The 25,454-nt window shown below is 38.6% G+C and overlaps 3 protein-coding genes across 7 annotated transcripts; 2 read left to right on the forward strand and 1 right to left on the reverse strand.

Moving 5' to 3' along the window:
- Positions 1-954: 954 nt before the first annotated feature.
- On the reverse strand, positions 955-11,105 carry LOC118278295 (mitochondrial glutamate carrier 1). Of its 4 annotated transcripts, XM_035597528.2 has the most exons (10): positions 10,985-11,097; positions 10,695-10,776; positions 9,021-9,196; positions 8,113-8,177; positions 5,877-6,011; positions 5,470-5,619; positions 5,031-5,164; positions 4,509-4,707; positions 4,027-4,167; positions 955-3,941 (listed from the first exon to the last, which is right to left on the reverse strand). In XM_035597528.2, exons 4-10 carry the CDS (start codon positions 8,160-8,162, stop codon positions 3,788-3,790), a joined length of 963 nt encoding a protein of 320 aa, XP_035453421.1. In that variant the 5' UTR covers positions 8,163-8,177; positions 9,021-9,196; positions 10,695-10,776; positions 10,985-11,097; the 3' UTR covers positions 955-3,787. The 4 variants fall into 4 exon arrangements, with proteins under 4 accessions (XP_035453421.1, XP_035453419.1, XP_035453422.1 ...); XM_035597526.2 differs by having other exon boundaries at positions 10,695-11,105; XM_035597529.2 differs by lacking the exons at positions 10,695-10,776; positions 10,985-11,097 and adding an exon at positions 9,876-10,006 and having other exon boundaries at positions 9,089-9,196.
- A 1,111-nt stretch (positions 11,106-12,216) lies between these two features.
- On the forward strand, positions 12,217-13,735 carry LOC118278298 (tol-Pal system protein TolA). Its single transcript, XM_035597532.2, has 5 exons — positions 12,217-12,335; positions 12,576-12,696; positions 12,839-13,016; positions 13,095-13,288; positions 13,371-13,735. The coding sequence occupies exons 1-5, from the start codon at positions 12,318-12,320 to the stop codon at positions 13,544-13,546; spliced, it is 687 nt and encodes a 228-aa protein (XP_035453425.1). The 5' UTR covers positions 12,217-12,317; the 3' UTR covers positions 13,547-13,735.
- Positions 13,736-14,532: 797 nt separating this feature from the next.
- Positions 14,533-25,388, forward strand: LOC118278287 (glutamate [NMDA] receptor subunit 1). Of its 2 annotated transcripts, XM_035597513.2 has the most exons (18): positions 14,533-14,697; positions 15,936-16,099; positions 16,913-17,035; positions 17,445-17,716; positions 18,165-18,317; positions 18,771-18,944; positions 19,668-19,929; positions 20,271-20,372; positions 20,717-20,828; positions 21,199-21,366; positions 21,630-21,754; positions 21,841-22,075; positions 22,347-22,495; positions 22,727-22,756; positions 22,850-23,007; positions 23,214-23,386; positions 23,471-23,724; positions 24,386-25,388. In XM_035597513.2, the coding sequence occupies exons 2-18, from the start codon at positions 15,944-15,946 to the stop codon at positions 24,563-24,565; spliced, it is 2,826 nt and encodes a 941-aa protein (XP_035453406.1). In that variant the 5' UTR covers positions 14,533-14,697; positions 15,936-15,943; the 3' UTR covers positions 24,566-25,388. The 2 variants fall into 2 exon arrangements, with proteins under 2 accessions (XP_035453406.1, XP_035453407.1); XM_035597514.2 differs by lacking the exon at positions 22,727-22,756.
- The last annotated feature ends 66 nt before the right edge of the window (positions 25,389-25,454 follow it).

Genomic DNA, 25,454 nt, shown 5'->3' on the forward strand with positions numbered 1-25,454 from the left:
GCTACCCGTTGCGCGGCAGCCAGTTGCCCAGCCACCGCACCAGCCGTGCAGTCTAAAAGTGTAGATCGCAATGCTATTACCACAAAATTAAATAATTTCATAATCAATACACAAAAAATAATAATCTTATGCGAAACATAATTGAGTGTAACAGTCGGGACCCATTAAATAAACTAGACTAAAATCATTCAATATATATTCATATTTTGTGGTTTTTTTATGCAGTCGGGTTTTTTATTTTTTTTTAATTAATTTATTTTTTCTAATACAGCAGTGAATGGACTACCTTGTTAATTACGCTATCGGTAATTAAATATTAATCAATGCAACATGTTTATAGGTACGTAAAAGTAACTACAAATTGAAAGGAATTATAATGATGTTTTCCTTTATCTACTAGCAGTTTTATATGTAGAAATAAAGATTTTAGAATAGTAAGCTAATACTTACCGCCTTACCACATATTTTATTTTATTTATTTGTAGGTACTCGTCAATTGTTTCATAAAACAATAAAAAAGTTAATTGCTGTTATTTTAAAGGGTCGTCTCCACTAGGAACATTGGTCGAGCGACATGTATCCATGTATCATGTATATTGGTCGGAGACTAGTGATGACAAGGGATGTCGGAAGAAATTGTTGCGACATTGTTGAAACGTGGATTAAACAATTAAAGATTAATATTGATGTCGTCAGACGTCACCTGACATCGCCTGTTGTCACCGGGGACATAATGTCGCTCGACAAATGTTCCTAGTGGGGACGCGGCTTAATTGAGAGTTGTAAATTGATAAACGTTAATCAAACTACATGAATTGCAAGGTGCAATTAAAAAGTCAATTGCGAAATTCTAATTAATCTAATTGTCTCTTTTTAGTCAATTAACCAGATAATTGACAAATTGATGCGATTAATGTCCAACACTAGTAATATAGTACATAATAAGACCACAAGTTTCCCAATTAAAAGTTTATTCGTAAAAGTTACATAAAGCTTTCATTGGATGCTAATCCGAAGTCTGCGACAGTCATCGGTACGTATACCTATTAAATTAAGGACGACTCAAGACTCGCGAATTTCGCGGAAATACATTTGTCGTTATATAGGATGAGCATCCATGACAGAGCAAATAAATACCTAACCTAATACTAAGAAATATTAAAACAAGTAACAAAAATGTAAAGTAAATAACTAAAGTTAAAAAAGTAAACAACAACAGAAAATGTGTAAAACTATTTATAACAAGGAATAATAATTAAGGAAACTACAAAAACAACATTTTGCCTGACTCTGAATTCAGGCCTCAGGCTATATTCTTTTATATAGTGCGGTACGGAACCACACTCTACCATTATCTCATTAGCACACTCCATAAAAAGCAAAAAATAACAATACAAAGTTAATAGTAAATGTAAAAAATAAAGTTAAGATAAGTAAACGATAGCAAATGTGTAAAAGTATAATAAACCTGCAGAGCACCTTGAGGGCTCAAACAGCCACAAGTCACAAGGCACCTTGCGGCAAGACATCGGGAATATGACGCTTTATCATTTTATTCCCCTTGGGAGCTATCTCAAAAATATTTTAGCTCATTGATCTATATCCTTCTAAATACATATCGCCTTACACGGTACATAGAACTGCACTTGGTCTCAGCCCGTGGTTCTTAAGAACCGCACTATTTTAGTTGGGGCAAACATAATAATGTTTGCCTATGTACGTAGCTACAATATTTAAAGCATGTTATATAAAGGGCAGTTGTAAAAGTAAGCAAAATACATAATAATATGGTGTAGTCCATGGTGTTACATAAATAGGTATTAATACAAAATCAGAAGTAGCAGCAGTAAGGGCAAAAATTCATGAATTGCAATTTAATGAAAAGTTATTGCTCACATAGCGGTGGTGACATTTATAACCTACTTTGTATTAGTTTACTCGGTTTAGCAATTAACTGAGTTTAATGAGCGTAGGTATACAAATGTTACTCGATCTAAAATCCTTGCAAGCATTTGCAATTTGTATTGACTGGGTCCTACCCAGAAAAATGCATATCTATAAACATGTTTATTTCAACTCAGTGTTTATGATATAAGTTAGGCAATTATTTTGATGGTTTTCTAGTATGGTTATTTTATACCAATTTGGTTTGTTCCACCAAAGTTTCGAATCTACAAACAATCTGTAGCTATCGGTGGATTCCATCGGCATACGAGAAGTTAACGCTGTAGTAATACCACCCTTGCCTAACATTTTTAATTCTTCCAAGATAATGGTTTGCGTTTGTTTTCCATTGTCTTAAGTTGAATCCTTCTTTTTTAGTAACTCACTGAGCTATATTTTAGGAGCATCGGTAGCACCAGAGTCTTTCCCAAAAACAAAATCATTCATGTAAAAGTAGTTAATGAAGATATTTCTAGCTTTGGGGTATGCATATTCTGTTATATCTTTAGCATGTTTTAGTTTACGTTCGCCACTTTGATTGGTTGGTTCATTCGCGCTGGCCAATCGGAACGCCGAATGCGCTCTCGTTTCATTTAACGTAAAAGAAACTCGTACTAAGGGTACAGATTATGTAGATGTTGTTGCTTTGCTTTCAAATCATCAATCAATAATTTTCTACATTTGCTTCTGCCACAAAGACGTAGCGGTACCTACGTTCTGCATTTCATTGTGTCAGTATACTATTTTGTAAGTTCGAAGCGCAGTATATATTATATTATGATCATTAAAACTGCCCTCTCCTTTTATTTTGTATGATACGCTGAACACTATCCTTAGTTTTACTGTGTGCCGTTATCAAGCTCACTTGGGAGCTTTGTTTAAGCAAATCTGTCAAGTTTGTTGTCTCGACTTTCAAAAGTAAATACAGCAGTCAACAACATGTCTTCTTGTTGGTTCGATATGCCGTTGACCCTATAGGGAGACGAAGCAGTCGACTGACTTTCCTCCTTCGTTATTTGTTCAGTGTTCTAGTACCAGCTTAGTGCATGTAAGAGTTTGTCCTGTTGAGCCTTATGACTTATGACACAACACTTACATACTCGTAACATCGTCGATGCTTCACATTATCCTGCATTATTATTGATAGACAGTTTTTACAAATAACCTTTGCAGGTTGCGACTTGCGTTATTTCGTCTATCATTCATTTCATTTCACTTTTTACACATTCTTGTAAACTACTGTTATCATATTTACCAATCAAAATGATTAGGTACTGATTTTTTTGGTTCATCATAGTCAGCTGCTACAGATAAATGTTACACACATCTGTAATGTCTACCCGCATGTTTTTTGTTGGCGGTAGACGATCGGAAAAGATTTGAAAGGAAACATTGTATATAATGTTACTAAAACACAACTTTTATAGAAATAACAGCATTCAGGAGGAGGTTCCTTGAAGAATTCGATTTGGTTGAGCAGCGTATAAAAAGCCTATTTGCCTCTTTTGAAAATAACTATGTACATAATTGCCCACTTTAAGGATACCTGAAGGAAGGTCTTTAATGACAGTGTCCTCTCAGCGACCAGTAACGACATAGGTACTGGGCCATTACATGGACACTGTAGGTACCGACTGTGTGCGGCTCTTGGCACCCCTCAATATTCGGCGCAAGAGTGCACCACACCTTTTGCACTGTTGCTTAAACCACCCCTGGAAGTGAAACTGTAGTAAAAGTTAAAATATACTTAAAATAAGAAGATTCTTATACAAATATTGGAAAACGATACTAGTGTAAGAACCACTTCATCTGTAAGCAGTTATTAGAGTGTTTCATTAGGTGTTCAGACAGATTTCTCAATTTTGTAGCCTAGTAGTTTCTCCGCAATGCCGAGGTAGTAGACCGTCTGCACGATGCCGTACAGTGGTGCGAGCACGATCATACGGCACAACCCACCCTTGAACAACGCTGTTATGCCCTCTTTCTTGATCGTGGACCTGCGACAACAATGTATGTGTATCTAAGTAAGTACTATGACAACATTACATACAAATGAACGGGCCAGTGAAAACTACAACTTACGTAATGCAATCCACAACCCCCGTATATTGCCGTTCGCCAGTGCCTTTGGAGATTGTCTGCATGCGGGTTTTGATCACATCCGCCGGAGTGACGGCAACAGCTGCTGTAGACCCCGCAATATAGCCCGAAATGAACGACCACCTGGGGTTAATGACAAAACTCTCTTAATCTTAATAATAAAACAAGTTATAAAGGTTAAAATGGGTAAATACCTACCTGCCTTATAAATATATTAGTTACATTGTTGATGTACATATAATAATAATAAATCTCCCGATCGATTTCGATCATGATAACCAGTCTGTCTAACTAGACTAGCCCAATACGCAGGAGATATTATAGTGAACACAGATGCACTGTCTGTTCTTTCGCTCTCATAACCCGATAGGACGGCAGACCGACATAATCGACGAGAGGTTAGGTGCAGGACCAACGGCTTTACGTGCGTTCCGAGGCAAGGAGCTTTTTTTTGCTATACTTACCAGAAAGGTGGAGTTACTTCATCTTCCTTCAGTCCCATCTTGTTGAGGATTGCGAACATGGGGAAATACAGCGCACTGAAGCCAACGTCTCGAATCGCTGTAGCTCTTATGCCTCTATAAAATCCGAAGAAGCCCCTTTCAGCATATAATTTTTTGGTTAGTCCCCAGGCAGTTGGTCTAGGTGGAATCTGTCCTCCCGCTGAAAATAACATAAAACCGATAGAAATGTTTTAAAAATTTTATTTAATTTAATCTTGTGTCTTACAATCTTCATCTTGATAATAATTCAATACATTTAACGTAAGAAGTTTTGTATTAAAATAAAGTGCGGGACAAAACCGCAAGTGCGGCCGCGTGTATTCGATATTTTAATAATTATCTTGTTTCAGAAAATTCAGCGGTAAAAACCGCCACAATTATAAGTTGCCTGTCGCATCTTTTATATCTGACTTATATTATTATGATATTATGAATGTATACAAGCCGGAATCAAAGCCAGAAACAATAATATAATTGACAAACCAGCTTTTATTTGTGCTTCGATTCGCCCAGCATCCTGTAACTGGATTTTCAGGAGCTCCATAGGTGTGGTGATTAAAGCCTGGTACAGCCCGGCTCCAGCACCAGAAATCGTCTGATTTAAGATCGTTATAGTTCTAAATCGCGAAACAAAAGAAAAGCGTTAGGTTCTAGATATGTACTATATCCCTTCTTCCCTCCTAATATGATAAATCTTTCTGTTTGTCTGTCTATTACTCTTTCACACCAAAACTGCTAGAACATTTTGATGAAAATTGGTAAAGTGAGATAGACATAGAATTGACCTTGAGGAAAAAAATAGGGTGCATAATTTTTATTGCGAAAAATGGGCTAGAAGGGGGGGTCAATATTTTCGGGAGAGGCGGGGTTACAACACTACACACATTTCTAAAGAAATGGTTTGAACACGTGTTTAACGTACCCATCTGGATTAGCCAAATGGTACCGAAATACGTCATTGGCAGCTAACTTAATAGCTTTCTCTGGTGTGACCAGTAGGATATTGACACCAGACCCTCGGTACATGCCGAAGTAGCCTTCTGCTCTGTAAGTCTGCTTGAAGCAATCTAACCTGTAAATTAAGAAAATACAAAATGCACCGAATTTAGGTATCATACACTTTAAAAATACCCAATCGGTTCGGATATTCTAAACAATAAAAGATAAGTTCAGTGAGCTTCTCGTAAAATCAAGGGTTCTTTCTTTCTCGTTTATATTTAGAACAAGGTGGCTTGATTTGTATTAGAAGCAGAGCTAAAGTTCAATCATATAAAATATGTATAATATATGTTTCGCTTCAACTGTCCACAATTAATATTGAATACTTACATGTTTTTATATTGCTTCTCGCCATTTGGGCCGATCGTTTGGTTTTGTAGTCTTGTCTTTACTAAATCCAATGGAAACACTAAGCATATACCCACAATACTCGCAATACCACCATTAACAACTTTTGGCAGAATACTGAAAATTACGAAATTAAGGATTACAATATTGTATCTACTTGGCTAATGGCACGAATGGTGGTTGAAGGCAGAAATATTATGACAAACCGCGCCGTGGCCACCGTATCGTGTAGTGACACAGCGCCGGCCATCAATGGGCTGCAAGCCCTTGGGCGAATCCAGAACACTTCGTTGCGGCGACGCATCGCAAAAATCTACGACGCCGCAGAACGTATCGTGGAAATTTCCGATGCGACGGCGCGTCGTAAGAGTATGCATGAGAGCATGTCATTATTCATAATGGTCAGAAATGGGTGCACCCACTACTTTCTTTTCTGTTTCTTAACGCAAGCAGAAGTATAACACGCGTAGTGCGGTCCATGTCTCACTAGAAACTGAACCGATGGTTAGCGTCTTGTCGTACGATGTCGTATCCGATGAAATTTTTGTGTTGCGACATCGCGTCTCATTGCGGTTCGATGTCGTTTTTGCGATGCGACGCTGCAACGCATTGGCATATTTTGCCGCAAAGGTTGTTGGTATCAATAAAATAATTTTACTTATTATTTGGCGACCTACGCGACACAACAACACATGCAAGTGTGTCTCTAACACATAAAATTAAATGTATGAAACCGATAAGCTTCTGGCGCGCCACAACACGCCACGATATTTCTGCATTAAATAGATATTTTTTGAGCTGTTTATTAATTTTGTAAACAACAGGACTGGGGTGGGAGTTATATTCAGGTATATAGAGATAGGTCTCGTCCACTTCGTGAAAGCTGGCTGTGTCTACAATAATACGTATTTATTAGGTAAGTATAATAAGGCCGCGTTTCCATTGACGCGGAGCGGGGCGGAGAAGAGCGGTGAAAAGTTGTCAGTGTTTCCACTGACGCGGAGCTGGGCGGAGAGGGGCGGAGAAGAGCGGTGAAAAATGGTCAGCCGGGTGGAGTGAGGCGGAGCGGAGCATACTTTTGGAATCATATTGAGAGATTGACCATGTCTAAATACAATAGACCCTTTATCGATCAAATATCGCAATCGATATTTTCATTTAGAGTTTATTGTTTTTTTTATATGATATATTAAACTAAATAAGATTTACAAATACCTATAGTTAATTTTATAAACGATATTTCGACATGAAAATAAAACTAAAAGAAAGTATTTTCTCAATTGAAAGTTATGATTTACTTGAATATCAATTATCATTAACGACTATTTGAGTTAAATATTATAACATTGAAAATAAATATATTTTTGTTTGATAAGTAATTTGTTTCGTAGTAATCGATTTTAAGAAAATCGATAAACAACACCCTCACACACGCTACTTGGACATCCCTTTTTGGTTACTTCGTGAATCTTCGTGCTTATTCGACAATACTCGGTACTCGATTATATGTCTCTGTCACACGTTAGCATTGGCGTCTTGTTAGTGTCACTATCCTTGTCTTAAGTACAGTACAGTACCGCACCGCGCTGCTCCGCACCGCCCCGCTGTCCTCCGCACAGCACCGCCCCGCTGTCCTCCGCACAGCCCCGCCCCGCTGTCCTCCGCACCGCATCGTCTCTCTGTATATTTTTATGAATATCCGCTCAGCTCTGCTCTGCCCCGCTCATGCTGATTCCATTGAAGCGGAGCGGAGATTTCGAGCATAGTGATTGGTCAATTCGTGCACCGCTAAGCTCTTCTCCGCCCCGCTCCGCTTCAATGGAAACGCGGCCTAAGGTACATATTTTATGGATGAATATTATCGGGCGGCCTAGCGTCCATAATAATGGTAGTCCTAGCTCTCAGTATTATTATGTGACGATAAATGTAGCGAAAATGTAAATAGTATTTTTTCCAGTTCATTCGAAAAGAGAAGAAATCTTCCAACGCTCGGAACGGATCGCTACGTACAAAACACTTTGGATTTGTAAATAATGCAATGCAAATAATACACGATATACATGCGTAAATCCTGAGACACCCTAAATTATATTTTATTCATTTGACCTAACTCTAAGAGAAAATAATTAGGTAATAAAATATATAAGAGTTGTTTATATAATGTGTAGTTGTTGGCTTTTTCCCTTCTTAACTAAGCATTAAAATAAGTAAGACTTACTTTAGTTGCGGAAGCAAACTTTTTTGTTCAGGACCTTTCTTCGCCGCCATTTTTATTATTTAAAACTGTTAACAGATAAGAAAGGAAATTATACAGGTGATAAAGAGAAAATAGGAATAGGTAGGTACTGACATCCATAACTTTGACTGATTGATTTTGGATTGAAACATTCATGACGTATTCATGTCACTCTAGTTTTCAGACAAAACTTGTCCCTATTTATCATTAGCAAATGGGCATCTAATAGGTATAAAGTCCAATTCTTTTTTTTTATAAACGAGCAGATGTAGGTATCGCCTGATTGTAAGCAATAGCCGCCGCCCATGGAGTCTTGAAACGCCAGAGGCGTTACAAGTGCGTTTCCGGATTTTTGGGATTAGGAATTTAAGGGTTGTTGTTCGGGAATCAGGGATTGGGAAGATTGAGAAGGGGGGAATTGGGCCTCCGGTAACCTCACTCACACAACGCAAAGCGTTGTTTCACGATGGTTTTCTGTGAGGCCGTGGTATCACTCCGGTCGAGCCGGCCCATACGTGTCGAAACATGGCTGTCCCACACTCCCACACTTCACATTTCGAAGGGGTAGGTACCATATGTTAAATTAAATGTAACACCTACAAACTGCGCCGTCATGGGTCAAGGATAAGGATTAGGGAAATTGTCTGACTGACTAACACCATTCTATTCTAGTCTAGGTACCTTATATGTATTACTTAGGTATACGGCCCGATAGGTTAATAATGTCTGCCTGGCGGGGCCCCGGTACCCGGTTAGGGTCCATACCTCTAGTGGGCCCTGCCTGTGATGGTACAGGCGACATGTGACGGGCTTTTGCGGTGAGCGCGAGCGAGTAAGTGACGAACAAGAGGTCTCAGGCTCGTCTGGCGACTCTTTAAGTCTTTACATACCGTGTCTATGTATAATAGATTTTGTTCTGGGTATGTGTTTTTTCATATAACTTCCTTCCGCAACGTACATATATAAGTTTACGCTTTCATCCCAAGGGGGTAGACGAAAACAACAAAGCGCCAACCAGTACAATGCTTTGTACCGATACTTCTTCAACATCCAACACATTCAGGCTCTGCAACAAGAAGATCAAGTTAAACTTTTTTTAAAATACGTTTGTTGTATGGGATACCCTTAATTTGATGTTTCTTTTTATCCTTTTTGTTATCTCAGAAATATAATACTTGCTACATCAGATACGATGAGGATTAAGCAGGGAACTGTTTAGTTACGTCATGGTTTCCGAGGAGGAGGGCTTCCGAAAAATAAACGTGTAATTAATCAGTGGGTTGGGGTTGGACCATCTAGAACTTTTACTTATGCATGCTACACACCGCACGATGTAACTGTGCAGTTAAATAGAAGGTCCCTACCACCTATACCTTTCGATTGAACTGTGCAGATCATTTATCAGATAGCAGATATTTTATCTACTCTTCAATCGATCCAGTTGAAACTGTTCAGTACAACTGTTTATTCTTCCTCCTGACCACCGTCTGTAGCAGCTTAGAGCAGAGATAACAACGTAACTTTAAGTAAGCCAACCACTAGACGCTGGCTCTCTGTGAGACGGCACTTCTCCAGTCGAGCCGGCTCATCCAAGTTGCACACCGCTTAGACTCTACAGTCATTATAGGCAAACCAACGACTATTTATTTTCAGAGGGTGCCAAAATCATGTAACACATAACACAGAGACTATTACCTACTAGTTTAGCAGTTATTATACCAGTATATCGACTGTAAACTACTTACCCATACATATAACACGTAAATAGAAATATTAAAATAAAACAAATTCCAAAATTTGCAGGAGCTGACAAGTTATGCATTTGTCATCTGTGACGTCTGTCTATGAAGCAAGGAAATGGGAAGAGGATATTGTAGAGATTGGGACTATTCGGTATTCGTTCTATGATACCAGTCTTGTTACACACTAGGTTTATCAAAATTCCGGTACATTACTGTTTTTAGTTACCTACCTACTGAGACAAAAGCTAAGACAACACATAGATTACCTGGACTATAGTTTACAATTTTGCTTTATTTTATTACTGCCTCGTGGGTCGAGTGGGGCAAGTGCGACTGGTCGGACAACGAGTCTCGGGTTCGATTCCGTCGTCGTAAAAAAATGTACTTAGTTTTTTTTCGGTTTTTCGAAAATTTCTCAGCAGCAGCACATAGTCTATAATTATGTCCAGTATATGGCAATAGGCTCATCCCCTATTACATTGAACTTATAGCACAAATAGTAAAAAGTGAGTGTACATTGTATAACGGCATTACATGCCGTAATGTGCACCTCTGCCTACCCCTTCGGGAACAAAAGTCTACCAGGAAACTTCCTAGTACGAACCACTTCGAGTTCGAAGCGAAACGCGTCATGGTTTAATTTAGCTTAAATAGCAGTTATGATTCAATTTATTTGTTAATCGCACTATACCTATACTGATGTGAGTACTTTGCTGTGATTCCTTATAATTAGAAAAGCACAAGCCTATTTGACTGTGTTTATTGATAGTGTTCAATGTGTGTATTATGTCTAAGGGTACCTTAAAATAAATAAATACTTACCTCCGATGGTGCGCTTCAGTCGGTGCTAGTGGGGAGCAACATACTCCGAACCTTCGAATGTGTTACATTCATCATCATCAGCCTGTAAATATCCCAATGTTGAGAAACACTCTCGTCTCACATAGAGAATCACTACACTTGCTCAAATCGGGTTAGCGATTTCTCACTTATGAGTACAAATTATAAGCTCAAGTTCCCTCGCCATATTTTCCTTCACCGTTTCTTAGTGGTGTTTAAATTTAGAAAGTACATATAACTCGGAAAAGTCGGGATTTTCGGCAGATACCTACTAAAGGACAACACTATAATTCTAACATTGACAACATCATCACAATATTGCTGGCAGCTAATAAATAATAAAGTATAGAAACAATAGAGGATACAAGTACATTACTGCATAGCAGCAATTGAACCTCATGACACACGACTCACTCGGGCACCAACAACTATGCATATACAAACCTTTTCAGTACTTTATATCATCATAATAATTGTGTATTTGATGTACCTATCATAAAATCATACATTTTTACTGAAGACGTATGCAAAAATCAGTCATGTCTCTCTCCAGTCCCTCATAAAATTGCTCCGTTGCGACGTGAAACAAGGATAAACACACAATCAAACTCACTTTCCCATTTATAATATTAATATGTATGCATTGTCCTGACCCGACTCTTACAGTTGAAAGTTTTATTTATTTAATTGCGCGAATAAATCAATGAAATAGCATAATTATTACAGAATTGGTCAACCAACTCCTTGATCTCCGTGTTAGTTAAACACACGGAATACATAAACTACTTTTTTCTATTCCATGGTTCAACATATTTTTTACTTCCTCTCTTATTTTTTTTATGCTATGACGATGGCGAAAATCTTAATATTAATACGTGATGCAAAAACTTTGTAGCCATTTTTACGAAAATTGCGCGGACGTAGGAGCATAAAATTTGGTACACTTATAGTTTATGTGTAGGAGAAGTCGAAAAATATTGGCGTTCTGCGCCAATATTTTTCAAAAATAATGCTTATAAAATACATTCAATCAATAAATAAAACATTACACACACATGCATAGTATCGGATCGTATTTGACAAAACGTCAAAATCGATAGACATTGCGATGATATTCTCACGTCTTATATGAATAGAGTTTTATAAAAGAGTTTGTTTGAGTTAAATAAAAATTATCCTTGAACGTACGTTAAGTGGTATTGTAAATTAAATCGTATATGGTCGCATTTCGACCACTAGGCGACCACTAGTCTTAATAAAATCTCAACTTAACTCATTCATAAGTTATGTATATCCCCAACGCTATAATGCTAGTGTGTTAATTAAGTATGGGACTGCTTCTGTAATCATTTCCTACTTATTGGATTGAATGTACCAATTTGCTCTCCATAAGTATCCGTTGTTCAAAATCCCGAGGAAAGTGAAAGAATATCGATTAAAAGTGATAGGTTCTGCTCCCATTACGAAGTATAGTTACCTATCATGCCTATCGTTCATTATCCCTTTCTACACAGTCTTTTCCGGATTCAACCATATAAAATGGTGTATGTCCATCAATTGTGTATCACAGTACATTGTGTGCACAGGGAGTAAACAACAACTAACATGAGTTTTAAAATATTGGTAAGTAAATTTTTTCTATAATAGAGTTTGCGGTTTGATTTTTAAGAAGAGAATGGTCTGAGGATTTCGGAATCTACCTACCTACACATCCGTTTCACTCTGATAAGAATGTCGGGTCCCACAGAACTCACTAGCGCCCCCTGGTTGCACCACAAATAACATTCAATCGAATCTGGAACCATCGCATTATTCCTATTAAATGTCGTCTTAATGAATAAGAATCTGTATCGCCCTAACCAGGTTGTCTGCGTTGGCCTGGTCGCAGTAGCCTCAGCCAGCAGCCAGCAAGACAAGAGGAGCGTCATCAGTATAGAGCCAGCTTCCTGGCCCGGCGTGGCAACTTGGGTGCAAGGAGGACATGGTAAGATACTGACTACTGATACAAGAACAAATAAGCCCCACAACTAAATAGGTATTCGAATGTTTCCATGTAAGGATGTTGTTACGGACTAGACCCAAATAAAAAGCAATCAACAGGTACCTACTCGAGTTATATTATTCAGGTGGATGGTCATCAGACACTAGTTCGGACGTGGCTGGTGCAGTCGCCGCCGCCAAAGCAGCCGCGACCGCAGTGATGGCCGCTCAACACGAGGTCGCCGCGGCTAAACATGCTGCACTCGAACAACAAAGTGTAGCCAGCGCGAAGGAAGCTGCCGCCGCTCGTGCTGCTCATAAAAGGTTCGTAGAGATTGTATGGGTAATATCAAAGCTGCTATAGATTCTCCATTTCCAGATTATAAATATGTATTCTTACAGTGAAGAGGCAGCTAGAATCGCTCGTGCGCACGCGCTAGAGGCTGCACAGGCCGCAGTGCAGGCGCAGGCACAGCTGGCTGGAGCCAAGGCCCGCGCTGCCGCTGCTCAGAAAATCGCAGCCGCTCGCGAGGCTGCAGCAGCTAAGGCCATACAACGTGCTGCTCACAATCAGGCCGCCAGACTGCAAAATGCTGGTATAATACCTACTGTTTACCACTACTACTATTAGGGCTAAACCAATTACTGTTACTACTTACTACATGCCCTTTGTTGCAGACCTAGAGGCGTTGAAGTTATCCGTAATACAAAGTTCAGGCGCGGCTGGAGCTGCAGGGGCCGCACAGCACGCTGCTACAGCTGCTGCGGCTGCGCTCCGGCCACAGACACCTGAGTGGCCAGCCAAACCCTGGACTGCAGCCGCGTGGGTGCCTGCCGCCTGGGGCTGGGCTTAACTTTACCACCATATTCATGAAAACTGCTGCGACAGACGATTAATGGGATCCACGAAAATAAACTCATTGTTTTTTCTTCTTTGTATAAGACTACATAGTACTTAGTTTTGATGTTTTAGTTTTAAGATCCTATTATATCACAATAGATTTAATTTTAAAGAAAAATACACGTTTTTAAATTAGTTTCAATATGTGTCATTTGTTTTTTACCTAAGTTAAAATCTATTTGATTTTATATCTTAACCTGACTCATTTCAATCATGGCACTCATCGGCCGGCAGAACTGCGTTAGGATAAGATCGTTGGATTGTTAGATGCAATAACACCTAGGAACAGATCTTTTTATCTTAGTCTAGTACAGGAAAACTTTATCTTTGTAGATTGTGTATCGATATGTAGATTGGTATGTTTGCAGTGACTTATCTATAAGTAGGTAGGTGTATAGTTTGTGACATCTCCGTGCAGATGCATCAGATTATTCAACTCAGGTCTCTCACTCACAAGTGAATTGTGAATGTGAGTTATATCAATATGGTACATTTGAAATATCCCTATTATGCTATAAAACATCACAATAAGTATTTAGATTCAATATTCAATCTTAGCATTAAAACAGTCGACTTAAAAGTATCTTCTATTCTCATTATAAGCTGCGGACTGCCTACCGGGTTACCGGGGCTCCGGCTCGAAAAGTAGTAAAGAACGGGATGGTTTTTAGTCAATAAGAGTCTGACACTCCTCTCGCCTCACCCAAGGCGAAAGAAGTCACGGGATGTTTTTGCCCCAAAAAGTAAAATCTTATTACCTATAAATTACAATGGATATGTAGTTAAAAGTTGATTGAAGTTTATCTAAAATCAGTTAAGTGTATAGCATTAGCATAGTAACGACGCTTACGATATTTTTTTTAATAAATAAAAGAAAAAAAAAACATTGTATAAAAACTAGTACTAGGAATAAGATTCGCTCTACATAATATTCCCACTGTATTGATTTGATCCCACGCCTGCGCGGTACGAACGACACGAGATGAAGTTCCGAGGATCGTGTTTTTACAGCATCCAGCTTGCACGGCTCTAAATTCCTATTGTTTTGAACCTTTATAAATATATAACAGAAAATGAGACGACTGAAAACTACTGGACAATAAGGTAAGACTGTTATTCTAATCAAGCCGTGGGTTTACAACCTCAGGAAGTGTGTCCTCTCCTGGTAAATTGGAGAACTCTGAAATATTCATACGCAATCTAAAGTTAAGCCTTTACTTACGTTGGTAATTAGTGTAGTAACTAGTTTATTAAAGCAGGAATATGTAACAAGTTTGCTAATTATTTTGTGAGTCATTGACCGGTCGTACCTATACTGAAGTGCTAAATTGCAGATCTGCGCGAGACACAATGTGTTTTCTATTGTGTCTCATAGACCAGATGATATTCAATTTCGAGATAAAAAATCTGTGTTATCGAATGTCAAACTATTTTGCTATCATTATTTTCTCCCTAATTACTTAGATTTAGAGAAAATATACAAGAGAAAATCATCATCGTGAAATACTAGGTACCTACTTTTTCACATAAATATTACGTTTCAGACGTAAGTAAATAAAGCAACGACATTGTTACGTAATGCCTACGGTAATAAACAAACTATTTTAATCTACTAACATTCGCAACGTAACCTTTTAATGAAACCATTGTATTTGTAATTGAAACCTACTAAATGTGAATCGAAATCTAACCTCGATAAACAGCGCAGACGCGGAACCATTTGTTGTCCACATATATGACTATGAAGCTTGGTAAATTGCCAAATATACGCCAAGTATGCGTATGCAAAACAGTTATATCATAAGTCATTATATTTTTATACTAGCTTATAACCCTCGGCTTTGTTTGTTCGTAGGTGAAAAGCCTGTCTGCCATACTCCCAAATATACCTACTGAGGTACACTTTTAAGAGTACTCCCAAATACCTATTTACCACTATAAATGTTAGGAAATTGGTAGAGTAGTTATGTACAGTAACATATAAAATTACTTTTGCATTTATGTAAAGGAAGTTCAGAAATTGTAGTAGGAACTAGGGTAAAATTATAATACCTACATGGATTCTCGAAATAGCAAAGAAATGAAGATGTAGGTACTAACATCTGATTAGATACTTATTGTGTCAAAATGTATGTTGCCGTACCCTAACCGGGTTTCATATAATATCTATATGCAGGTACACATGAATGCAATAAATAATTAGAGTTTGAGTTAAAGTTTCAAACTTTGTATTGAGTTTATGTAGGTGCCTATTGCTTAAACTACACATAAGAAACTCTTTAAGCAACAGCAACTACATTTTTTTATGTATACGAACTGACCTATTCCTGATATTCCATTAGAGTCCAAGATGTGGACCCACCACATCCTGCTGGCGGTGGTGTGGTGCGGCACGCTGGGGGCGGCAGACATAGACCGGCGCCGGTTCTCCAACCCCACGTACTACAACGTCGGGGGGGTCCTATCCAGCAATGAGTCCATCGCATTCTACAAGGATACTATATCGGTAAGTTAATACACAATATAAAGTACTAACAGACGCATCGCAGGACTACCACACTCAAGGTGAATGGACGACCTAAATTGAGGTCGCAAGGAGCGGATGGATGCCCCTGGCTTCCAGCAGGCCTATCTGAAGTCATTGGCTCTACCAATGACTCTAGAGAGAGGTCTCCAAAAGTTTATATTCAGGTGTTGACTTCTTACGGCTTTTATGATGATGATAATGTAGTATTCAGTCGTTAGGTACCTATATAGTTTGAATGTGAAGAGTGATCGAATTCAATGGTGGTAGTCTGGTGGATATGTACTGCTACTGGAGATTATTACTAAGTAAAAGAATTTGACCAATAAATTGTGTTCTAATGTGTACCTAATAAAGTTGAGTGTTTGATCTCCAGCGCAAATGGTGAACAAGAAAGCTCGCTTTCCAAGATCAAAACAGTCTCTGTAATCATTACAAAAAAAGTTAGCATTTTATACAAAACTCACAACATACATTGTAATTCCTTTATGTTACTGTGAGCATTATACCACTCCGAACATACCAACGTGACTGTCCCATTACGCAGACACGTTTTAATTTAACACACTTAATGACAATATTCTCATTTCCTCTGATACGCATGCAAAGCCATAATAACTAAAGTGAGCCAGTTTTTTTATCAGAAACACTATAGGTATGTATAGGTATTATTTTAATTAACACATTGAACCCCGTGGTGGTCACCGCCTCACTGGTGATCGACGTTAGTGGAGGATTTGCCTTCAACAATTTTCTATTGGCAGTCAAAGACTTAATGATGGTAATTGTTCACAGAATCTGAACTTCAAAGACCAGTATGTGCCTCGGGGAGTTACGTATCATGATTATTCCATGCTCATGGACCCGAATCCCATAAAAACGGCGCTGAACGTGTGCAAGGATCTCATTGCTCATCGTGTAAGTATTTTTTTACAGCCTGCATCGTAGTTAGAGTAACAGGAAACCTTAGAAAGACGCTTATAAGTGTTTAAACTGACATGGTCACTTACACTAACAAACATTAGAACTTAGGACGGGATATTTACCATGTTTATTTCTGTCTATGAGTTTCCGATATTTCGACACTCTTGCAAGCGCCATGATCATGAACTGAGAGTTCTAATGTTAGACGCCTATAAGATCAGAAAGTTTTTCAAGGACTCATCTAAGTCTGATCGATTACCATCAGGTGTCACGTGTGCTAGTTTACCCTCTATTCCATAAAAAAATCTACCTGACTGTTAATAAAACTCATTAAGACTACTAGCTATGTCACTGTACAACTTTAGTAAGTGGATTTTAATGGTTTAACAACATTCTATTATAGGTATACGCAGTCGTGGTGTCCCATCCACTGACGGGAGACCTCTCTCCAGCCGCAGTTTCCTACACCAGCGGGTTCTACCATATACCGGTCATTGGTATATCCTCAAGGGATTCTGCGTTCTCTGATAAGAACATTCACGTGTCATTCCTTAGGACCGTGCCGCCGTATTCCCACCAGGCTGATGTATGGGTGGATGTGCTGAAGCACTTCAATTACATGAAGGTTATATTCATTCACAGTTCCGATACCGACGGCAGGGCTATACTGGGACGGTGAGTTGACATACAAACTATAGTATAGCTACTATTAATAATATAAAAAACTGCCTCGTTAGTCGAGTGGTCGCAATTGCGACTACCGGCAAAGTATTACTGGGCTTTTTTTTTTCGGCTTTTCGAAAATTTATCTTTAGTAGTACGGAGTCTGGAATTGTGCCCGGTACATGGCAATAGACTTACCCCTATTATATGGGACTTAATACACAAATGGTGAAAAGTGGGGGTACATTGTACAGTGGCCAGAATGTGCACCTCTGCCAAGCTTAAGAGGATAAAAGGCGTGACGTTGCAAATTAAAAACTCTGCGTTATTAGTTGACTGCTAAGCAAAGGTTACCAGGCTTGATTCCTAACTAGTATTATTGAATGTTAGTGGTTAGTTTGGAAAAAAATCTCAGTTTAATCTAATCAAACATTTATCTACACTATTACTCTTATTTTAGCTTCCAAACAACATCACAGAGTGTGGATGAAGATGTGGACCGTAAAGTAGTAGTAGAACAAGTCATAGAATTCGAGCCCGGACTCGATTCCTTCAGCGATCGGCTCATGGACGTAAAAGGTGCCCAAGCCAGGGTATTCCTCATGTATGCTAGGTATGCTACAGAATATTAAAGTTATTCTATGTCTTTCTCTTTCTACCCTTATTATAAGGCGTTTGAACCTTTCTTTTTAACCTGCGAAACTGTGCTGTAAGTATTATCTGCCAATGTGTTACAGATTAAAAAAAATGTTACTTACCTAGTTAATAAAAATATGATTGGCATACTGTAAGTAGTGTTTCCGTTTAGCATTTACAAATACATTGTACATAGGTTTAAAGTATTATCTACCAAACTAATAACGCTTTAACATAACTAACACATACCGCCATCTATTATTAACATTAGGTAAAGTTGTAAAGTTATGTAACTTTAGGTAAAAAAAAACCTTACCCATATAAAGTTAATTAATTATTTTACGAAACATCGACTACCTACAGGCAGTTTCAGGAATTATCTAAAGATTTAACAAAACTTATATAAAATGCTATATTTTTTGTATCATAGTAAAACGGATGCAGAGATAATATTCCGTGATGCGACGTTCCTCAATATGACGACAGTGGGATACGTGTGGATGGTCACGGAACAGGCGCTGGATGCCGCTAATGCACCTGAAGGTCTACTGGGGCTACGACTGGTTAATGCTACTAACGAACATGCACATATTCAGGACTCCATGTAAATACAAATTACCTAAATTAATTAACGGCCAATTCCAATAACCTACCTATCGGTAGATTTGCCTACCAGAGGTAGAATTTTGACACATTTTTGTATGGAGCTTATGTCAAAATTCTATCTCTAGTAAGCAAATCTACCGATAGATTGATAGATAGATTATTGGAATTAACTCTTCATGATTTATTACATAAAACCTATTTAGTTACGTTTTTAAATAAACTTTCAATCTGGCCACTGCAACTGCATGACCATAATACAATAGGATACCATTAGTTAAAAAAAGAAATCTATTTTTTTTCTTGAAAACAAATGGCATCTTAATTTTTTTCTGTGAAATATGGCCAGAACTTAAAATCACATTGGTACAGGCTGACCTCTTTCATGGAACCTCCTTGAATAACTTACCACAGGCCATTTTCTGCGAAAAAACAAATTTGCTGCCATTTTCTTTCAAAAAAGAAAAACCTTTTTCTTTATAAAATAACTAATGGAATCATTAATTTTTTTGTCATAAAGTGGTCAGTTACCTATTATTTACACATAAAGAGGTTTATTATATTAAAATTAAATTGCCTAAATATTTTTTAGAATAAAATTAGCAATGATTTATTTGTTAGATAGGTTTTTAGTAAGATCAATACATTTTTATTAATTGAAATAACTTGAACATTGCTTAAATTACTTTATTTACCCAAGTTTACCTAACTTCAAATATTTCAGCTATGTATTGGCATCAGCCATCCGTGATATGAATACGTCTGAGGAGATCCATGCCCCCCCATCTGATTGTGACAATTCAGGGTCCATTTGGACCACAGGACGTCTGCTGTTTGATTACATAAGGCGACAACGGTTAGAGAATGGAGCTACCGGCCATGTGGCGTTCGATGACCATGGAGACCGCGTACATGCGGAGTATGACATGGTCAATGTTAGGGCTCAGGGCGAACATGTCGCTGTGGGCAAATACTTTTATTTTAAAGTAAGTTAGTCATGTTGATTAATGGAATACCTATTATAAAATATACAGATCTATATAAGGTACGTAAAGCGATCGATAAGGTTATATCATTGTAAAATTAATAAATCAATTATAATGGTTTACTCGGCCCTATGTATTTGCCAAAAATCAAGTTTACCATACATCCAAGCCTGGTTTTAACCCAAAAATACCTAATTACGGATAAACTTATGCTACTTAATATAATAATTGACCAAACATTATCTAATATCGGTTAAGTCTCAAATAATCTTTTTTAATAATCAATGGCCCAAACATTATCTAATATTGTCTAAAGTCTTAAAAAATCTTTTTCTTCAAAGGAAACGCAGAAGATGCGACTGGAACTGAAGGAACAGGAAATAATATGGATGGGCCGCAGCACTTCGAAGCCGGAGGGGTTCATGATACCGACACATCTCAAGGTGATATTCATCAATATTGATAAATGCCACTTCAAACCGACTCGCTGCACGTGTTTGATAACAAATACATATTATTACTCTTATTTATATTATTGAGTATGATCGATTTGTCCATCATCGAGAGAGAGACCTCTCTCGGGTTTCAATTTTCAGCATAAAATTGTGCCCGGTGATCCGGTGTATTTAACACGTTATATGTATATATAACATTTGAGATGGGCTATTTACAATGTTTATTTATGTCTTGGTAAATATCCCGTCTCATATCTAATTACATATATGTAGTGTTAGTGACCATGTCCGTTTAACACATAAAATAGTGTAGCAAACTCTTGTACCCCCAGGTGCTGACGATTGAGGAGAAACCCTTCGTGTACACTCGGCGCATCGACGACGGCAGCGAGTGCACGCCCGAGGAGATCCCGTGCCCGCACTACAACGCTAGCGAGGACACAGGTACTTATCTAATCTAACTGTCTTGTATACTTTTAGGGTAGGCAGAGGTGCACATTACGACACGTTATGCCACTATACACTGTACACCCACTTTTCACCGTTTGTATTACAAGTCGCATGTAATAGAGGGTGAGCCTATTGCCATATAATCGGCACAATTCCAATTCCGTGCTACTTACTTTGCTCGACCCGGGTATCGAACCCGAGATCTCTTGTCCGGCAGTCGCACTTGTGACCACTCGACCGTAAGTAGCAAACCGGCAGTAGGTAAGTACTTAGTTTTTATCTACTTTTACTAAGACCACCGCTGCCTATCCTTCCAAAACCCAGGTATATGGTATCGTTTTTTACATATTTCGTAATGTTTCAGATCAGCTTTATTGCTGCAAAGGTTTCTGCATGGATCTCCTAAAACATCTATCGAAGGCCATCAACTTTACTTACTCGCTGGCTCTGTCACCTGATGGACAATTCGGGAACTACATTATACGGAATCTTACACAACCAGGTGCCAAAAAGGAATGGACTGGACTCATAGGTATGTGTGAAGGTTTTGGTCAGGGGTGGGCAAACCATTTACATGAGGAGCACTAAAAGTATTCGACATATATAGCCGGGAATATCAGTAATTTTGACGACATAATTTTACCCTTGTGCCCCGGATTAATCATTAAGTTCTCTCGTCGACCATAGTTTGTCTATCACTAATCTTAAGAACAAATGTCGAATTGAGAAGTCTTCTTTAAAATGCCCTGATAATTTTTATTTCTATCTCCATTCCTATTACCTTTGTGAATACAGGAGAACTGGTATACGAACGTGCAGATATGATCGTGGCTCCATTGACCATAAACCCGGAACGAGCTGAGTTCATAGAATTCAGTAAACCTTTCAAATATCAAGGTATTACCATTTTAGAAAAGAAGGTATGTAACCAAGAAACCTAGTGTATTAACAGTAGGTTCCTATACATGTACCACCATATTCTCCTAACAATATTGTCTACTTCCAGCCATCTCGTTCATCAACGTTGGTATCGTTCTTGCAACCATTTTCCAACACCCTATGGATTCTAGTGATGGTATCCGTCCACGTGGTGGCGTTAGTGCTGTACCTACTCGATAGATTCTCCCCCTTTGGCCGGTTCAAGCTGGCGAACATTGATGGGACGGAGGAAGATGCCCTGAATCTTTCCAGTGCTATTTGGTTCGCTTGGGGAGTGCTACTAAATAGCGGTATTGGAGAAGGTGAGGGTCGCTACACATACTTTATGTTTGCAGTGCGTGCGAATGAAGCTAGGTGCCTGTGTAGGTATTTGGCTATTTGTCGCGGTAGTTAGCAACTATCAGCGTGATGCATGGACTAGTGTGCGTCCAATTAGTTTTAAAATAAAACAGTTGACAAAAGCTGTCTTAAAAACAAACCATCTTGGTGAACCTCATTCATAGCGGTCTCTGATTTCCCATCAGTGAGACTGTTTGCGTTGCTGTCCGTAAGTTTGCTATTCCTTTGTTCCAGGCACTCCTCGTAGTTTCTCGGCGCGCGTGCTCGGCATGGTGTGGGCAGGGTTCGCAATGATCATCGTCGCCTCCTACACTGCCAACTTGGCTGCCTTCCTCGTGCTCGAACGGCCCAAGACGAAGCTTACAGGAATCAACGATGCCAGGGTAAGTAATATTGCTTCCAACTCACGATCTCACCGTCACGCGCGATGCATCAACACAAACAGTAACTTAGTTAGATGCAGAGAGGGTTCATGCTAATTGCCATCGACTTCGGGAGCAATATTACAAGGAACTTATATATTGCTTGACTTGAAATATTTCCTCAACATCAAAAGTACCTATCCATCAATCAGAGCATACCAAGATTAATTGATCATAGCAATATTTCCCTAGGACTGTTCGATGGTGCAGTTTGACGGGGAGGTACAATTTCACAGATTAATATTTTCGGGCTAACGTAGTCGCATCTAGACTAGTTTAGAGAGTAGCTAATGCTTTATTTTTTATTATCTTTAGCTTCGCAATACCATGGAGAATCTGACGTGCGCCACAGTTAAGGGATCAGCTGTCGATATGTATTTTAGACGACAAGTTGAACTGTCGAATATGTATCGCACAATGGAGGCAAATAATTACGATAACGCTGAGCAAGCTATCGAGGACGTTAAGAACGGGTAGGTTCATCCTACATTTTGTTTCCGTAGATGCAGATTTATGTAGACCTAGAACTAGGACTCCCATGGTTCTTTGGTTTCTTTTTTTGTTGTAGTTTTCATTTAGACCATGGAGCAACAATGTTTTTGAATTGAACACGTAGTGTAGGTGTAGGTTTTTACTATTTTCGTCCTACCCATTTTCTCATTCTGGTCCATGGTTGCAGTAAACTAATGGCATTCATTTGGGATTCATCTCGCTTGGAATTCGAAGCGGCCCAGGATTGTGAGCTAGTAACAGCAGGAGAACTGTTCGGTCGCTCGGGCTATGGTGTGGGACTGCAAAAAGGATCTCCTTGGGCGGATCTTGTCACGCTCGCTATATTGGATTTTCATGAAAGTATGTATTCACATACCTATATGTATCTGGTTTAGCAGATTTTTTAGAATATGGTTCGTAAACTACAAAGATTGGTACTTTCAGGTGGTATAATGGAGTCGTTGGATAACTTATGGATCCTTCGGAACAACATGCTAAACTGTGAAGAAAACGAGAAAACACCGAACACACTGGGCTTGAAGAACATGGCGGGAGTGTTTATACTTGTGTTAGCGGGTATTATAGGGGGCATAGTGCTGATAGTGATCGAGGTGGTGTACAAACGGCACCAGATCAAGAAGCAGAAGCGGATGGAGATCGCGCGCCACGCCGCCGACCGCTGGCGCGGAGCTGTCGAGGTAAACAGAGTGAAGGCGGGAGCCGTGGATGTGCACCACTTCGATACCGTCAAACAGCAGTTAGAGAGTAAAATATAGACCTGTGTCGATGTCACTGTGGCCACTGACGACTGATGCACTTGTTGTATGTAGCTCCGGGATTGCGAACCATTGCTACTCAAATATTTTTAGTCAATCCCAATTTAAAGTCTAACGAAAGTAATATATTTTTAAGAAATATATAATGTTTTAATGGTAGGTATTGTAATATAGTCTGCTTATTGAGGTTCGCCATCCCCGATGTAGACAAATATTGTTAACGACCAATATTTAATCTTATTCAAAATAAACACTTTTCATGTTCATGTACATTGTTAATTTCGATCACAACTAAGTCCCCGCCGCTTTGTGGAGCTTGTACACCACTCGCTGGACACGGTAATAGTCTATTGCTGTTGTAAGTAGATACCATTGTGTTGTTCATGTTTAATTTGATGTTGTACAGCACAGATTAGTAAACAAATGGAGAGCTATTATTTGTAGAGTACACACAGGACTTTACGTTGCGTAGCATTTATTTAAATTCAGACACATTAGGTGCTTGATGTTAGATGTTAATTACTCCATTTGTTTACTCCTCAGTGGTGTACGAGGACAGTGGAGTAACTTGGTCTTGTTTCAGAAACGGAAGACACTTCGAGCGGCCATCTTGCCGTCACAGCGCAGAGCCAAGTCGAACGGAGTGAAGGAAGCTGGCAGTATCAGTTTGGCGGTGGAGAGAGGAGCCCGGCGCCGGGACGAGCCGCGTGTGCCTCGGTACCTGCCGGCCTACACGCCCGATGTCTCACATCTAGTCGTGTAAACTAATACTCATTACTCAAGGCCTATCTACGTGCTACGTATGTGTTATCGCACTATGTAGGTACACTAGGTCTAAATTGGTGTTGTTCGTCCTAATGTAGTTAGAATTTGAATCGTTGCTGTGAACTTAGCTTATGATATTGTGAAGAATTTACTAAGCTCAACTTAGGTATCTGTTTAGTCGTTAATTATTAGGTATCAAATCTGTGGTGGAACTTTTATTAACAATGAGTTATTTTTCTGAACCACTGAATCAAGTCGTGTTAGCAAAATATTTAGTAGTGACTGACTGCTATTACTTGACTGAACATAAATGAGGTCTAGGTCAAACTATAAATTCAATATGGCCTCCTCTTTCTCTCATTTCTTCTGTGTGCTACATATTACAGGGTACGGCCTCTAAAAGAACTTTAGAACTCCAAAATAGTTGTGATTAATTATAAGAAATGCGCAACTATTGATTTATTTACTTATTTTAAAAGTAATTTATTGCCTTTAGTACATCGGGAGATGTTACCCCATTTTGTTATAGAAAATAAATTGTTTTCTCTAAAGTAAAATATTGGTATGTGGTTCTAAATCGACATCTAAAGATATTGCTATTCAGAAGATAAGTTAGTCATTGTGTTATTTTATTATTAAAAATACAGTTTATACTTGAATAGCTATTTCTAGTTTGTTATGCCGGCCGTTATTACTGTCCTCAATTACTTAAGTGTTCAACTTCTTTATTATTCAAATATGCAAAATAATAATTTTTGATATTGTTGTCTAGTTTATCAAAAGTCTACATGTGACAGAAAATAAATACAAATTACTTAAAACTGTTTATTAATTAATTATAGTTTATAGTACTTAAGTTCTGGTGTTTATCGGGGCTTTCAGGGTAA

The sequence above is a fragment of the Spodoptera frugiperda genome, chromosome 18 (assembly GCF_023101765.2).
Source record: "Spodoptera frugiperda isolate SF20-4 chromosome 18, AGI-APGP_CSIRO_Sfru_2.0, whole genome shotgun sequence".
NCBI lineage: Eukaryota > Metazoa > Arthropoda > Insecta > Lepidoptera > Noctuidae > Spodoptera > Spodoptera frugiperda.